General features: G+C 39.3%; 1 protein-coding gene across 3 annotated transcripts; it reads left to right on the top strand.

The window, feature by feature from the left end:
* Positions 1 to 388: 388 nt before the first annotated feature.
* Positions 389 to 14,734, top strand: abtb1 (ankyrin repeat and BTB (POZ) domain containing 1). 3 transcript variants are annotated; one of them, XM_069140433.1, is made up of 13 exons: positions 390 to 835; positions 1,666 to 1,728; positions 1,820 to 1,875; positions 2,019 to 2,169; positions 2,336 to 2,495; positions 2,620 to 2,665; positions 3,681 to 3,797; positions 3,894 to 4,006; positions 4,102 to 4,200; positions 4,306 to 4,473; positions 5,519 to 5,719; positions 5,856 to 6,066; positions 14,637 to 14,734. In XM_069140433.1, the coding sequence occupies exons 1-12, from the start codon at positions 780 to 782 to the stop codon at positions 6,060 to 6,062; spliced, it is 1,437 nt and encodes a 478-aa protein (XP_068996534.1). In that variant the 5' UTR covers positions 390 to 779; the 3' UTR covers positions 6,063 to 6,066; positions 14,637 to 14,734. The 3 variants fall into 3 exon arrangements, with proteins under 3 accessions (XP_068996535.1, XP_068996534.1, XP_068996533.1); XM_069140434.1 differs by lacking the exon at positions 14,637 to 14,734 and having other exon boundaries at positions 389 to 835; positions 2,025 to 2,169; positions 5,856 to 7,735; XM_069140432.1 differs by lacking the exon at positions 14,637 to 14,734 and having other exon boundaries at positions 392 to 835; positions 5,856 to 7,735.
* Positions 14,735 to 15,402: the final 668 nt, after the last annotated feature.

Below are 15,402 nucleotides of genomic sequence, written 5' to 3'. Positions count from 1 at the left end.
TTGTTGCTGTGTGACTGGCTTTCATTTAATGGATAAAAGACAGTAACAGCATTCAGGTTTTATTGTGTTTTTGTTGTTGTTGTTGTTGTCCCAGTAAGAGGCAGAAACCGGGACAAGATTCGGTTGTCCTTTGGTCAAATGGTGGAAAGAAACAGCTTCTGGGAGCTTTAGATTTTGATTTAAAAAAAAAACAAAAACGCAGTTTTTATTCGTTTTGTTGCAGTAAATAGCTTTTCAAAACACGTCAACAGACGACAGAGCACGATGACGTATGCTGCCTTCAGGTTACGCGCCTAAAACTCGGATATTCACACATCCGTTAACTCGGGACTGTAACTCGTCCCAGTTATGCGCCTCCCCCGACCTTAACAATGTCAGCAGGTAGAACTTGTTGCGCAAATGTTTAATTAGATTATATTTCTTAGATGTAAAACTAAAACGCGGTGCGCTGAGTGTTGCAGGGGAATAGCAAAGCATCTGTCGTTTTGCGATTTTTTTGTTTTGTTTTGTTTTGTTTTTTTGTGTCGTCGCTTGGCGGCTGTTTCGTGCTTTTAATGAAGGCAACGCGCTCTGGTCACGTGACCGCGAGACCTCTTCGACCAAAACACAAAACCCGAGCAGCAGCAGCTTGTCAACAACCGCTCGAGAAGGTGTGTCAGCCTGCCAACTTTCTCAGCGTCAACCCTGCAAACTCCGAGCTACAACCGAGCCATCGCTCACCTGTCCGGTAGACAGGCCGTCTCAATGCATTACAGAGGACCGAAAACACCGAGGCGACAATGGACGTGTATGATTTGTTTAGCAGTTGCAGAAAGGGCGACATTTGCAGAGTCAGGTAAGTTAGCGGCTCTGTTGACATTATTATTATTATTATTATTATTATTATTTGGCTCGGTTGTGTTTGCCTGCGTGCTGGAATCTTGACTTATTTTTTTTAGCTCACACGTTTGCAGGTAATGTTGTCAAGCTCCCAAAACGCGAGCCTATAATTTATTTGGACTGTAGTCTTGGCAGCCAGACCCGTATAAACAGGAATTTCACACGGAAACCAGTGCTGCTAACATTAGCCTCAATGACCCAGCTTGTAACTTTAGCTAACGTTTGTAGGTCAGCTCCTCAGTTTCCAGATGTAACGGGGGTACGAGCTGTTAGTGTCGCATGCTCAACAGGATGGTGTTTTGGAGAATTGTCTGCTCCAAAACACGGTTTAGATAGACTTGGCCTGTTAATTGCCAAGCGACCAGTAATTGGAGAAGGCACTCCAGCCCAGTAGCATACCATGTGTTGTGCTTATGTTTCCTGTTTACTAAGATACCAGCGTTTCCATGAATGTAACCCAGTCTGCATTTATGAATTTAAACATGCTCTGTTTAAAGCAATTCTTTATAATTGACGAAAGCAGGAAGCAATATAAAATAATAGATAAAAGCTTGCATCTCATATATATATATATATATAGAGAGAGAGAGAGAGAGAGAGTGCATTTTATATAAATGCATGCAGCAGTGTGATGTATCTTTTATGTTGGTTTCAGACATGTACAGGTTTGATCCTGTATGATGCTTCTATTTTAAACCTATGTTGGACTTTATGTATACAGCTGTTAATTTTATGACTGACTATATTCAGTCACATCACTGTAACAGTTTCTCCTTTCTCTGTTAGATACCTTGTTGAACAGAGAGATGTGGACCTTAATGTAAGAGATAAATGGGACAGCACTCCTTTGTAAGTAGCACGCAGGCAGGTAGTCTGATTACCTGACTAACCCTTCATCAATTATCCTAACCTCTAGAAATGTAAACACTTTGTCCCTCAGATATTATGCCTGTCTCTGTGGTCACGAGGAGCTGGTCCAGTACCTGTTGGCTAGTGGTAAGGCTGAAATTTTACTGGTTTCAATGATGCAATCATAATAAAAGTTAAAACGGTGCAGTGTTATACTGTGATGTTGTGTTCAGCTTTATAATTGACCCAAAACGGTCTGTCGCATTTACCTGGTTGTTTCATTGCTTGAGTTTCAGGTGCCAAGTGTGAAGCCAACACGTTTGATGGCGAGCGATGCATGTACGGTTCCCTGAGTGACTCCGTTCGACGCCTGATCAAAGATTATAAGTGTGTCAGTGTTCGTGCCATGCAGCGGGACGATTTTAACTACTTTCTGCACATGTAAGAATCAAGTTCCTCAGCTGTTTCAGACCTTTACCTTGAAAAGAAACGGGAAAATTAGAGTAATAAAACTGCAAAAGTACAGCATAGTACTTTTACAGTTTTTTTAAGATGGACATTATAGCACATTCATGTAATCCAAATAGTCTGTTTTTTTTACTTTTAGGCTATTAGAGCAGGGTCAGCTCAGTGACGTCAAGTTCCTGGTTCATGGACAAACGTTTCCGGCCCACCGATGTGTTCTCAGCGCACGCTCAGAGTACTTCACTGAGATGTTTGAGACCAAATGGAAAGGGAAACCCCTGATCACCCTCAAACACCCTTTGGTAAATAAGTACGGGGTGATTAATTCTCTGCTGCCTGCGTTCTTACATTGTCATGTCTAACAGATGGTACAAGTCATATTGTATATATTTGTATGAATATGAATCAAAGCTGTTTTGATTTCAGATCAACCCTGCAGCCTTTGGAGCCATCCTGCAATATATTTATACAGGTGTGTGTGTGTTAGAGCAGCAAATATTCAGGCTGCTACACTGATCACAGTGGTTGTGTTTATGTTGGTACAGTGTTGGTCTAAAGGTTTGAGAAGCGAGCTTCTGACTGGAACGTTTCTGGTTCAACTGCTCCACTGGAGCTGCTCAGTGTCAAGGGCAGTTTCCATGTGTGAATGTTACTAGGCAGTCTCTGCAAAAGAGAGGTTTCCCCGAGGGAAAGTACCCTAAATATATAAGGGTAAACAAATTTGCCTATAACAACGATTTTCCACATAATATTAATTAGAAACTAAAAAAATATGTATTATGTATATTTTCTAATTAAACTGTAGATGGCACTGCCTTTTCAAATATGATTTTGTTTTCATCACAATTTAAATCCAGCTGTTGCAATTGGCTTCAAGCAGCAGCTGGTTTCACTCACTGGATTTAAAGGTAACCTGTGTACTTAGTGACTTCTAGTAGGACTATGGAGCAACATTTTAGTTTTGACTCAGTTTTATTTGTACCATTTTATCCCCTTCATGAAAATCCCGGCAAAAGTATTTGTTACAATTTATATATTAACAAAAAATAAGAAAAGACAACACATGCCTAAAGACATAAAACACAAAAAGGAAATTCATGCCATTCTTAAAGTGACGCAATGAGTCCATAAAAGAAGTCCAGTATCATCTTTACAAATGTTTTATGAAGAAATAAATCATCACATTTGTTCGTCTTCCATAACACGTGTACAAAGCATATTTTGGTGAGAAAAAGTGAATGTAAAATAGATTTTTTTGTTTACAGGGTAAAAATGCTAGCGAGCCAGTTCGTTTTTTCAGTGTGTCTGAAACAGGAAGAGAATGTGCGCTGAAATAAAGACCAATACCATAAAGAAGTAAATGCAGTAATGTAATATTTTTCTATAACATACAAACCACTGTGCTCATGCTGATCTTCTGCGTCTATGATAACATTATTTCTATGAAAAGCGTTCAACTCTTCATCCATGTTTTCTTAATGTTACAGGACGAATGGATATTGATATAAGTCTTGTGGAGGACAGCAGACGACTCGCTAAACAGTGCAAGATGGCTGATCTCATAGAGGAGCTGGAGAATAAATGCAAACAGTTGTATGAATTCGGTAAGACAAAAACGGTTGGTTTACACTGATAATACATTCACTGTACGTGTTCTATGACTTTCCTGTCTCTTGTGTTTTCCTCTTCTCATACTGAAGTGTTCAACAAGCCAGGAATCTGTGTGAAGGTTCTCAGCCTGGAGCCTCACAGCTGTCAACTTCAGGAGGAGATGGCTCAGTTAGCAGACTGTGCTCTGCCCACTGAACTAAGAGTAAGAATATGACCGCAATGAATTTAAGAATTTTAACACCATGTAGCTGCTATTATAAACCAGCTCCGTTCAATCTTTCTGTTGATTCCCCCCAGGTTGGATTTGGTGAACTTCCCTTTAACAGAGTCGATCGCTTCCCTACTTATCCCGACATCTGCTTCAGAGTTGAAGATTTCAATTTTTTGTGTCATAAGGTACGAGCTATAGAGCTCACACACCATTGCTTTTTTTACATGCTCGGATCCAGACACTCAAATAAATGTTCTATATCTGTATCTATATCTGGTGTATGTCTCCAGGTGTTTTTCTGTGGACGTAGTGATTATTTTAAAGCCCTACTGGAGGACCACTTCAGTGAGGGAGAGCAACTGCAGTCCCAGCCAAGCACCCCAGTGATTACTTTACACAACATCTCACATGAAATCTTCATCCACATCATGTATTACATCTACACTGATGGCACAGAGGTTTGTGCACGATTTCTTTCTGAAGTTATTATTTTAAGGAATTGTGTATCAGGGATGCAAACATGTCATTCTGGGAGAAAACTGGAAACACTTATCAGTTTACAAGATGAGGAGTCAGCTGTAAACATCCCCTTTACGGACCAAATTGTAGCTGATAAATTGTTTGCTCACTGTTAGGTATGAGCTTGGAAAAAAGAAGTGTGTGTGTAAGAGCGAGGATGTTTATATCTGCAATTTTATTGAAATTAATTACAGTAGATGTCTAAAAATAATAACTTGAGTTAGAGCTTTGATGTATATTTGACATTGAAAATGTACATTCATTGTTTTTGGCTTCAGCAGGCATCTGTTTTCATAAAAAGAGGACTGAAAAATGTAGTCACTAGCTGGTGAATATAGTGGAGTTTTTAGCAGGTAAGTATTCAGACGTATACATCAGGACAAGACAGCTAAGAGAGAGTGACACTGGACTTTCATCAGGTGTCCATTAACACAACTTAAAATGTTAAAGGTCCTTTGTCTTTGCTCATTTAAGGTGATGGCATGGCAGTGTTGGGCTTACAGATGGTATAAAGTGTACAGGTTTTTTTATTTTTTTATTAATTGATTTTTAAAAGCCTTAACAATGGTGTTTCTTCAGGTTTTCAAACACTCTGACACGTTCGCATCTTTGATCATTTGAACATACTAAATATTTCCTTTCTGGGGTACGAACGAATTGGTGTTGTAGAGCCAGAAAAGAGATGACTAACTCTGTAACCTAATGTTGTCGTGCTGATCAGATGATAATGCACCAGCGGAGTTTTTTTATGGCCTGTAAAATTGTCACCGTGATGGTTATTTTTCACCGCAGGGTTGGAGAAGATTTGTTGCCTTGATTACACAAACTGAGAAACTTGAAATTTGGATGAACATTAAAATGGCAACAACAGAGGCATATTGTGTTTCACACTGTCATCTTAAAACTCCTTATTAAACGGCAGCAATTCTTCTTGAATGCTCGTCATGACTGTGTGATGTCTGACTGTTTCCTCTCTACGTCTAGCTAACGATGGAGAACGTGTTTGACGTGCTGGGTGTGGCTGACATGTATCTACTGCCGGGCCTGAAGCGACTGTGTGGGAAGACACTGGCTAAGACTATATGCGAGGACAACGTTCTGTACATGTGGAAGATGGCCAAGCTTTTCCGTCTGTCTCGGCTGGAGGATCTGTGCACGGAGTTCATGGCCAAGATCATTGAGCGGGTAAGTGACTCTGTTTTCACACTAGTGGGAGGCTAGATAACGGGAGTGTGTCACAGCTGGTGGTTCTTTTCTGCCGTGCTCAGTCCCCCCGATGATGAATTCACACATGTGTACCTGTCGCACCCGTGTGTCACAGCTGGTGGAGCAGCCGGAGTTTGCCGAGATCATCAAAGAGGACGCTGCGTCATTGGAGGACCGACACGAGACGGACTCTGTCCCCCTGGTGGACGACATCCGATACCACATCGCCAGCAATGTGCAGACGTACAGCGCAATCGAGGAGGCCAATCAGAAACTGGAGGCCTTGGAGGAGCTGCTGTCCAGCATTAATATTGACTGCTGAGGAGGTTTGTGGTGCAGCTGCAGTTTTTAAGGTTGATTCTTTGGAAGGGGATAACAAACATCTGTAGGAAGACAAACATACATGTCTATTTGTTTGTAGTTTTTATTTTATTTATAGTACATTGCACAGAATATATATTTAGACATACCAAATGTGAGGAAAAATATTTAGCACAAGGTGTCATGTGAATTTGTCTGCAAGATGGGTTTTGAAGAAATCATGTCTGAATAGAACAGAATGTCTTTCCATCTCATGCATTAATTTATTTTAGACATTATTAGCCTCTAGAATTTATATTGGCTGATAAGTTATCTTTTTAAAGATGTAGTCTGGCGCCAACATTGTTCCGATATTTAATAATGAGCTCCATGAAATTTTATTTTTTATGATAAAAAAGCAGACACAGTCACACCTAAGAACTATAGGTAAAAATAAGTTTGTATTCCTTTCATTTATCCAGAAAATGTCCCTCTAATTCTTACCTTGAGGTCTCATAGAATATAGTTTTATGATGTATTTGATGTCCAGAAGCAGCTAAGATATTGTTTAATTCTGTAGCTTTTATTTTGTATATCATTGGATTTGGTTGCTGTTCAAACAGTGACGGTCCTCCAGCAGGAATAGTTACACTAACTCCCCTCTAACATACTCATGCACTTTGTTTAAATCTCTGACTCTCTGCTGTTACGAAAAATGAATGAATACCAATTAAATGTGGTATTGCAAGCATGGGTAGCGTTTTTTTTTTTTTTTTTAATGCCTCCGCACCGGCGACAGCTGTGGCCGGAGACCTTATTTTGTTTGGGTTGTCTGTCCATCCCATTCTCGTGAAAATTAGATCACATGAACATTTAGAGGGAATTTCTTTCGAATTTTGCGCAATCATTAACCAGGTCCAAGGATGAACTGATTAGGTCAAAGGTCACAGTGACTTCACAAAACACTTTTATGGCAAGTAGCAACCTGCCGTGACTTCAAAGATTGGTTTGTGAACTGCTGTTTTTAAGCTTTGAGTCTGGCATGTTTTTGATTATACTTGGACGAGTTAGGGAGAACGAGGGGGGGATCTGACTGAGAATCTGATGACACTTTGATCGCTCACTTATACTGGAAACCTGTTGCACCCCAGAAATGTCAATCAAATTTTTGACTTTGTATTTAATGAGAGAAGTGGATCCTTCCTGAAGAACGAGAAAGAGAAGAAAGAGGGTTTTTTTGGAGCCAGCCCTGAGTGGTTCCTTCCGCATTACAGACTACATCCATTTTTACATCCCGTTTTTTTTACATACAGTCTGTGGTCATAATTAAGAATGCATTCAAAATTATGACAAAATTTCACACTAATGTCAAATAGGTTAAATTATGAATTTATGACATTTAATATCCAAATGATTACTGGTTGACTTCACTTAAGCCTAATATTCCTTACTGACCGTTATTAAACACCAATAACTCAGGAACAGGAGGGATGTTGTGACCATATCTAATAAAATTACAATTTGTTTTACAGTTTATTCATTTATCTTTTTTTTTTGTACACCAGTTTACACGTAATGTGGTCTCCAAAGAGTGGTATAGTTGTTCGCATAAATTCATTATATAGTGTCACATACTGTGTCATAAACCACCTATTTTATTATATGTCATATTTTATAAATACATCTTATAAAGTTTCTGCTGTACTGTACGTTTATTATAAGTAAATGCTAGCTTGCTAACATGGTAAACATTACACTTGGAACATTTTCTGCCCAGTTGTTTAATTACTTCCATTAAAACAACAACAAAAACTAAGTATATTTGTTGGAGAGAGATGAACAAGTTTAGGAAGATACCTAAAGATGGCGCCATTTCTCAGTTTATGACCAAATTGGGTGTGTGGCTGCCAGATCCCTTTCCCGGTTCTTTCTCAGACCTTTTCACCTTTGTGAGAAACAAATAGTTCCTTCACCCAGGTTTCTGAAGTCATGGGAACATTTTCTAAATGGAGCTTTTTACAGTTGTCCATTTTTCAAATCAGTCATTTATCACAAGTTCACAAAGGTTGTAAAGAATGGAGGCGCGACTGCTTGTTAGCTGTGATTTACATGCGTGTATACAGTTTGTCTGTCAGTGTACATGCTCTCTGGTTTGTAACTGTCTTTCCTGTGGGCTCCGTACTCCTCATTTCAAAGAGTGGGGTGAAGAGAAAGCTGTGCGTCACCTAAAAGAAACCCTCAAATCCCAGCAGGGAGCCCACTGTGGAGCAGGGCTGCTGTTAGGACACATTAAAGTGCACTTCAAGCCAAACTCTAAGGCCATCTGTTTCAAAACAAAGCCACTGGCATGCTGCCCAGCAGCTTGAAGCCTTACATGCTGAAAAATACAAGAAACAAAACAATAAGTTATTACCCCAGCAAGCTTCCTTTACCAATGTTTTATGGTTGTTGCCTAGCGACTTGGTGTGGTTTTATTCATGGGGGTGAAAGTCCAGTCCATTACGAGCTACATCAGACAAATGTATATTTCTCACATTTTATTTACTTTCCCTGGAGACTGTTTCCAAGTTAAACTTCCTCATACATTTCACAGGACCACAAGCCTCAAGTTACAGAAGGGTGAAGCCTAAAAAAATGTGAATTTAGATCTAGTTAAAAATAAGACCTTTCCTTTGAATATGACTTTAAATGGTATGGCTGCAGGGATGTCAATGTGGATTAATGTTCAGATATTCTTTGACTCAGTTGGATGAGGCCTGATTACATAAAATATTTGGCTTTGAGTCAAGTCATTTTATTTATATAGCACATGTACATACAGCAAAAGTTGTCCGAAGTGCTGCACAATATCTTAAGAGCCATTAAAAAGAGCATCAAAACAAAAAGAATAAAATTAAAAGCAATATGAAGCCAAAACCAACAGAAGAAAAATACATGAGCTCTAATGTTAAAAAAAAAAAAAAAAATACAATACAACTTTAGAAGTTCCAAAGTCTAGGAGCTGCCACTGAGGAAGCCCGGTCGACCCTTAATGCCCATCTGGATTTAGGAATCACCTAAAAATGATTATTATTGAAATATTTAACAGCTTTCTATGGATTTCTGTTAGATGAACCCTGACATTTCATTCCACAACATCAGTAAATACAAAACTGTCACCTGCCTGCAGATCATAATATCTGTGGATTGGCATACACACATGTACAGAGAATGAAACCTAATATCTTTAGTGATCCTTTGATTTTTGGCTATATAAATATATAATAATATATATAGAACTTTTTCCTTTAACACCATCAACAGTTCAAATTTAAAACGTCTTTTACTTAGATTTATAATCAAACGTCTTCAAGGCACGTATTACCCACAGCTAGTTCATTTTAAGTGCTAATTAGCAAATAATATGCTTAACTAGCTTTGAGCTCAAAGCACGACTGTGCAGCCGCACGGAGCCGCTGTGACGTCTTAGTCTTGTTTTCTCTACGTTGATTGCACAACACTTTTGTTTCCTGTTAACATGACTGATGCCCCAATCTGATGGTCAGTACAGGAGCAAAAACATTCTCTGTAACCTGTTAAGCAATTAATCAGACTGTCCCTCAGCGACGATGAATAGTTTATGAGCGACGGCCTGTTGACGGTTTAAGACAGGGGTGTCAAACATACGGCCCGTGGGCCGGATCCGGCCCGCCAGGGGGTCCAGCTCGGCCCGCCGGATGACTTTGCTAAGTGTGAAAATTACAGAAAGACATAAATTGCATTTCTATGAGAATATGGAGGGTCATGAGTACAAACGTTTTGTCATTTTTTTAATCGATCCAGTAATTGCGTCAAAAACAGCGTAAATGCGACGTCTGCTCCGGAGGCAGCAGCGCTCACTGCAAGGGAATCTGCAGAGGAGAGCCCGGGCTGATAAACAGTGGGCTGATGTCTGAGTTTTTGGTCTTTATGTTTCTAGTTTATTGTAGAAAGACATTAAAATAGGGTTTATCATCCAAAAACCTTCACCAATGATTTAAACAGAGAGAAATATTGTCGTTATGTCTGTGTTATTATGCTATGATTCTACTGGTCTGGCCCACTTGAGATCAAAGTGGGCGGTATGTGGCCCCTTAACTAAAATGAGTTTGACACCCCTGGTTTAAGCAATCAAGCCATTGCATTAAAAAAGCACATCGTTTCAACACGAAATATTCAAATGTTTGTGCGGCCTTTGGATGTTTATCTAGCTCATGTTTTGATATTGCACACACCAAACATGTTTAATTGCAATTCAAATCATCCTTTTCCAAATCGATCACAACATGGTCGTGGATTGAACACTCTTCATTTAAAAAAGACACTGACTTTTTTTGTCACAGTGCATGACAGTGTTTTTTTCTGTCGTGCAGTTCTTGAAAACTAAAAATAAACCTTAAGGATGGCAGCAAAGGATAAAATCTCGTGGCTTTCGAGTCACCATGGCTTTCGAGTCACCGTGACTCACTGAGACTTCACTGTGACATCTGCAGCAATCTGCAAGGACAGCTTTCTGCCAAGAAAATAGAGAAACAGACATATCCTTATCTTATCTTATTCACCTGAACATCTATTAATGGCCACACTGCTCTTACTGACAGTAAATAAATATAGAAGCAGGTTTGGTTCACAATAACAACATTCACACTACATCCAAAATCTCTGGAAATCACATTTTAATTTCTTCCTCCTTGGTTTTGCGGTTTCATCTTCAAATGTCACTTCAGGTGCTACATGGATGACGTGGACACAACATGCGGAGCTGTGTCATTCACACCATCTGTCCAACACGGTCATCTCAATGTTCCTTAATATGTGGCTCACATGTAGGACTTGTTACATACTGCTGGAGCAGATGGAGAAGTCTGCAGGTGGCTGGACATAAAGCTGATAACATGACCCATGTTGCAGATAAGATGCGTGTAGTACAGTAAGCAACTTTTTCTTTTTCCCATTTTACACTCCTCTCTACCTCTACCTCACTACCTTTGAAAAGAAAATAATGTCGCCTTACTCCTTTACACAGATTTGATAGCTAGTTACTTTGCAGCAGTGGTAGGATGAAAAAAATGTCAAAAACAAAATAACAGAACAGTGTAATGATACTCAATTACAAGAACAAGTCCTGTACTACAATTTTTGGTGGATGGTTTAGTGAACATACTGATTATTATATTACACAGTATTTGTGTGTAAAATGTCAATCTGCTGAGTAACTATTGACAACAGCTGTCAGATAAATGTGGAGGAGTAAAATGTGTAAGAGTCAAATATGTATCATAAAATAGAAGTACAAGTACCTCAAAATCTGACCAACAGGAGACATTTTCCTCAACTTATTTCTGTGAATACATTTATTTATATAGGTAATATTTTGATTGTAGGGATTCTACTTGTTGTACAAGTAACTTTATTTGCAATTTGCACAGTTACAGAGATTAAGCACGTAAAAAGTATCGCAAAGTTCTCAGTCGTTTCAATGGGAAAAATGCCATAAAATAAAAAACAGAATAATAGGAGACATATTGTGTTTACTTTGCATGAAGCAAAGGATCTTCCACTATTGGAGGATGCACAATCCCTCTGTTTACTAAGTTATTATGTATTTATATGATAGAGTCCGTTCATTTCAACCATGAGATCTGCCTTTAAGGTGTTTTGGGATGGACAGACCAGAATATTTGTGACCTTGTCTCTTGAGTATTGATGTGTCCTCCCAGGGAACACAAGACATAACTCACTGCTGCCATGACTGCCAATATGCTAATTTGCTATTAGTTAGAGATTACCACTTTAGAGAGAGCAAGAGAGAGAGAGATTGGGGTGGGAGGGGGGGGGGGAGGTGGTAAACCCATACTTAGCCAGAGACTGACCTGAAAAGCTTTGTCTCTCTCACAACTTCCCTCCATCTTATACCCCGCTTTTCTATTTTTAAAGTTGAACAACCTTCCAAAAAAACAACACTGTCAATTCCGACAAACACAACATGTGGATGCATTATTGTTGTTTGTGTACTTTGGTTTCAGTCCTTGTTCTGGCACCACACAAAGCCTACATCTACATTTCATCAGACATACTTAGAGGCCCATGTAGACAAGTCCCAGCCAGCCATTATGTAAGAAATGGCAGCATAAAGACTACACATGCTCTAAACTGAACGACAAGCTCCCGCCAAGAAGATCTCTTTATAGGATTGTCTTGAAATAAGAGGGGTTCACTGGCCAATCACTTTCGCCCACGTTTCCACTGTCATGTCATGCAAATTCCCGGCTGAGGATGCTTATGAAGTTTCATAGACACTGATTGCAGCTCGAGCTTATCAACTAGGAATTCTGTTTATCGCTCCGCTCTGCGAGGAGGCTCTTCTTGGAAGTGTGACAGTCAGATGCTTACACTTAACATAGCCACGGTAATATGGGATTAAGCCTTACATGCTCCCTTGAAGTATTAGCAGCCAGGGCACAGACAAGCAACCGAGCAGTGGTCGTATTAGTCAGCTTTGTCGAAGACAGCGAGCTGTCTGAGGAAGTTGTGTAAATATATCTGGCAAATCTGCAATTCACGGAATCGATGCATTCCGTGCTGCAGTAAAGCTCTGTATCTGTGGTTGCATCATGTTCGATGTAGGGCTGATATGCATTCACTTCTTCCTTCATCATGTGTCTGTCTTGCTTATGTGTTTGTTTATGGTAGAATTATAATGCTCTGCCTGAGGTGAGTCACAAGGTTTCCGGAGAACACTGCCAGCTCTGCAGAGATACAAACAGTGTCCTGCATGTGAGACAGGATTACACTGACCATGTGACTGTTCTGCCCTTAGACAGACCTCTAACAAAAGACAGGCTAAATCTACCCGGGACAACAAGCTGTGGCCCCAAACTCTTCAAATGTAAACAGTCAAGCAGACTTCTGCAAATGGATGCATCAGATGTGAAGAGGACAAAGCATAACTTGAGTTTTAAACTGACTTTAGTCTTACTTTGCTTTAGGACACAAAATCAAAATAGTCAGACATTTAGCTGCATGTCAGTTTGGCTACATTATTTAAATGTAGACCCAAAACCATTTGGTCACATTAAAGATGTTTACTGACAAATATGAGTCAGTTATACAGTTCATCATGTTTTACCAACAATGTAAACAAAAGCAATGAAAAAAAAAAAAACTCTCATGGTCTACGTCTGATCCCAACATTAAAGAAGCAAAAACATTTCTAGATATGAAAGTCTGCAAAACAAGAAAGAACCTCATTTTGAATATTTCTTTGTAACTGTGCCGAGGTCTTGCCTCATGACTACTTGTATTAACCAATCCCGGAAATATAGTTCCTCCTTATAGCTGTTATGACTCAAATGCAGGAAGTGTCTGAAGACCAACCTTCATTATGGTTTACACTGTTTTTTATTTCATGCCGATCATCTGACACAAGTATAAAAAGCAAACAACCTCCTTTGTGGAAATTTTTCCAATGAAAAAAAATGAGGATTAACAGTATAGGGATTTATTAACATGAATGTAGTGCATTAAAGCAAACTCAGTTTGCGTATATTAAAGTTAACATCAGATCAAAACAAGTGGCAACCCACTGCGATGTTACCCATTGGTTAGCTGCCATTTTGAACTGTCATGTCTGGCACTTTGATTGTCACCATCTTGTTTTTTTGGAGCCAGAAGTGACCATATATGGACGAGTGGGGGAGCGAAACCTGACTGCACCACAGGCATGTCAATCAAATCAGACACGCCCCCAAACATACCTCTCTTTGAAACCCAATACTTAATTAATAATGGAATTATTTGACTAAAGACCAGCAGGAAAATGATCAGAAGTAGTACATTTACCTAATGACACCAGAATTACTTGTATCTCTACAACAAGTCAGTACTTGACTGGCTTTGTATTTCATGAGAGAAGTTGACGCTTTTTGAATGGCAGTCTATTGAAGTCTAATTGGAGCAAACCCCTTGTGGCCCATTAGTGTTATTGCACTTTAAGGAACTTTCACATTGGCTTTACTTTTCAGACCTGGAAACTGTCCATTTTCATATACAATCTCTGGATCAAAAGGTTTTAGCATTAAGCTAAAAAGCCCAGATGTATCTAAAAAAACAACAACAATAATATTATCACTCAAACTGTAGCATTGTCTGTGTCATTAAAATATGCACACTTCCTCACCTTCTCTCAATTTTCAGATGGCATTTTGCATGTATGTTCAAGTCATCTATATTGTCTTCCACGAAAGTAATCTACTTTTGAGTTTTAAAAGTAAAGATTGAGCAACATTGATAATCTTATTTCACATTTATTGTTTAATTGTGACTTTATATAATGCCTGGAGTTTGTTCTCTGTATGCATGTATCCCATTATAACTTGATACACTGTTGGATAAAGCTTTCTCTCCCCCTGTGTGTTTGTTCAACTACTTTAGATTCAAGGTTGGTTTTTGTCACAGTTACAAACAGTGAGCGCCCAAACTTGCATTTTTCCCCCGGTCACTTTCCTGTTTTCTTGCCATTTTGCCCTACGGCATCAGAAGGCAGTTGTCCTGCTGACAGAACTTTTGTTCTCTGCAGGGTGAAACTGAAACTTCAGGGGACTGGGTGGCTTTGAAATGGACCTTGCTTACCGTTGTAACCTAAGATTATACTGCTAAAATAAAGTACCAAATAAACAAAATGTTTCATGGTTGAACAGAGTGTTCATTTGCACAATGAATTTATTTGCTCCATGTCTAGATAAAAATATAAATTCTAATGGCCCCCCTTGTAAGTAGTACATGAACATTTCTTTCATGTATAATGAATCTACACACTGGTTGTGTTTAGTCGGAGCCGTCCTGCTGCAAGTAAGACATAGAACACAAACATGTGGCAGTACTATTTGTTTATGGCTGATGCTCCAGAGTAAAACAACGCTACACTAAAGTAGACTATATGCTAAGGTCTGACATAATGCTGAGTCAGCATCAGTCATTCACACAATAAGTGCAACATTTGAGTTGCCTACTCATTCTGAGCAGTAAGACTATTTGACTTCTTATTTCCAAGTGAGATTTAAGCGACCAGGGCCATACTTCTGCGAGACTTTAAGCTAAATGCTCATTTTGACCAGATGGTGCCACAGGATAAAAAAAAGTGAGGGATGAGGAAGTGTTTACCTTTTTCACAGCAGGCACGTCACAGCACGAAGAGCACAGGTGATTCAACAAGTAGCTTCACAGTCCTGGTCCTTGTACAATGCCATATGGCTTATTGAAATACCTCAATGGAACACAGCCATCTATGATGTCATTAGTTGCACCTGTGTTTTTCCAGATGTCACATGTAGTCTGCTGTTAAA

The sequence above is a fragment of the Embiotoca jacksoni genome, unplaced genomic scaffold, assembly GCF_022577435.1.
Source record: "Embiotoca jacksoni isolate LCO1_2020_lvr unplaced genomic scaffold, fEmbJac1.0.p SCAF_9, whole genome shotgun sequence".
In the NCBI taxonomy this organism is placed as follows: domain Eukaryota; kingdom Metazoa; phylum Chordata; class Actinopteri; family Embiotocidae; genus Embiotoca; species Embiotoca jacksoni.
This window is presented reverse-complemented; position numbering and strand designations above follow the sequence as displayed.

Bases quoted from the DNA above. Each gene is read 5' to 3' on its own strand.
- abtb1 (XM_069140433.1), top strand. From the start codon at position 780: ATGGACGTGTATGATTTGTTTAGCAGTTGCAGAAAGGGCGACATTTGC. The intron at 2,496-2,619 runs GTAAATAAGTAC...TTTTGATTTCAG, and splicing joins TCACCCTCAAACACCCTTTG to ATCAACCCTGCAGCCTTTGG. The intron at 4,474-5,518 runs GTTTGTGCACGA...CTCTACGTCTAG, and splicing joins TCTACACTGATGGCACAGAG to CTAACGATGGAGAACGTGTT.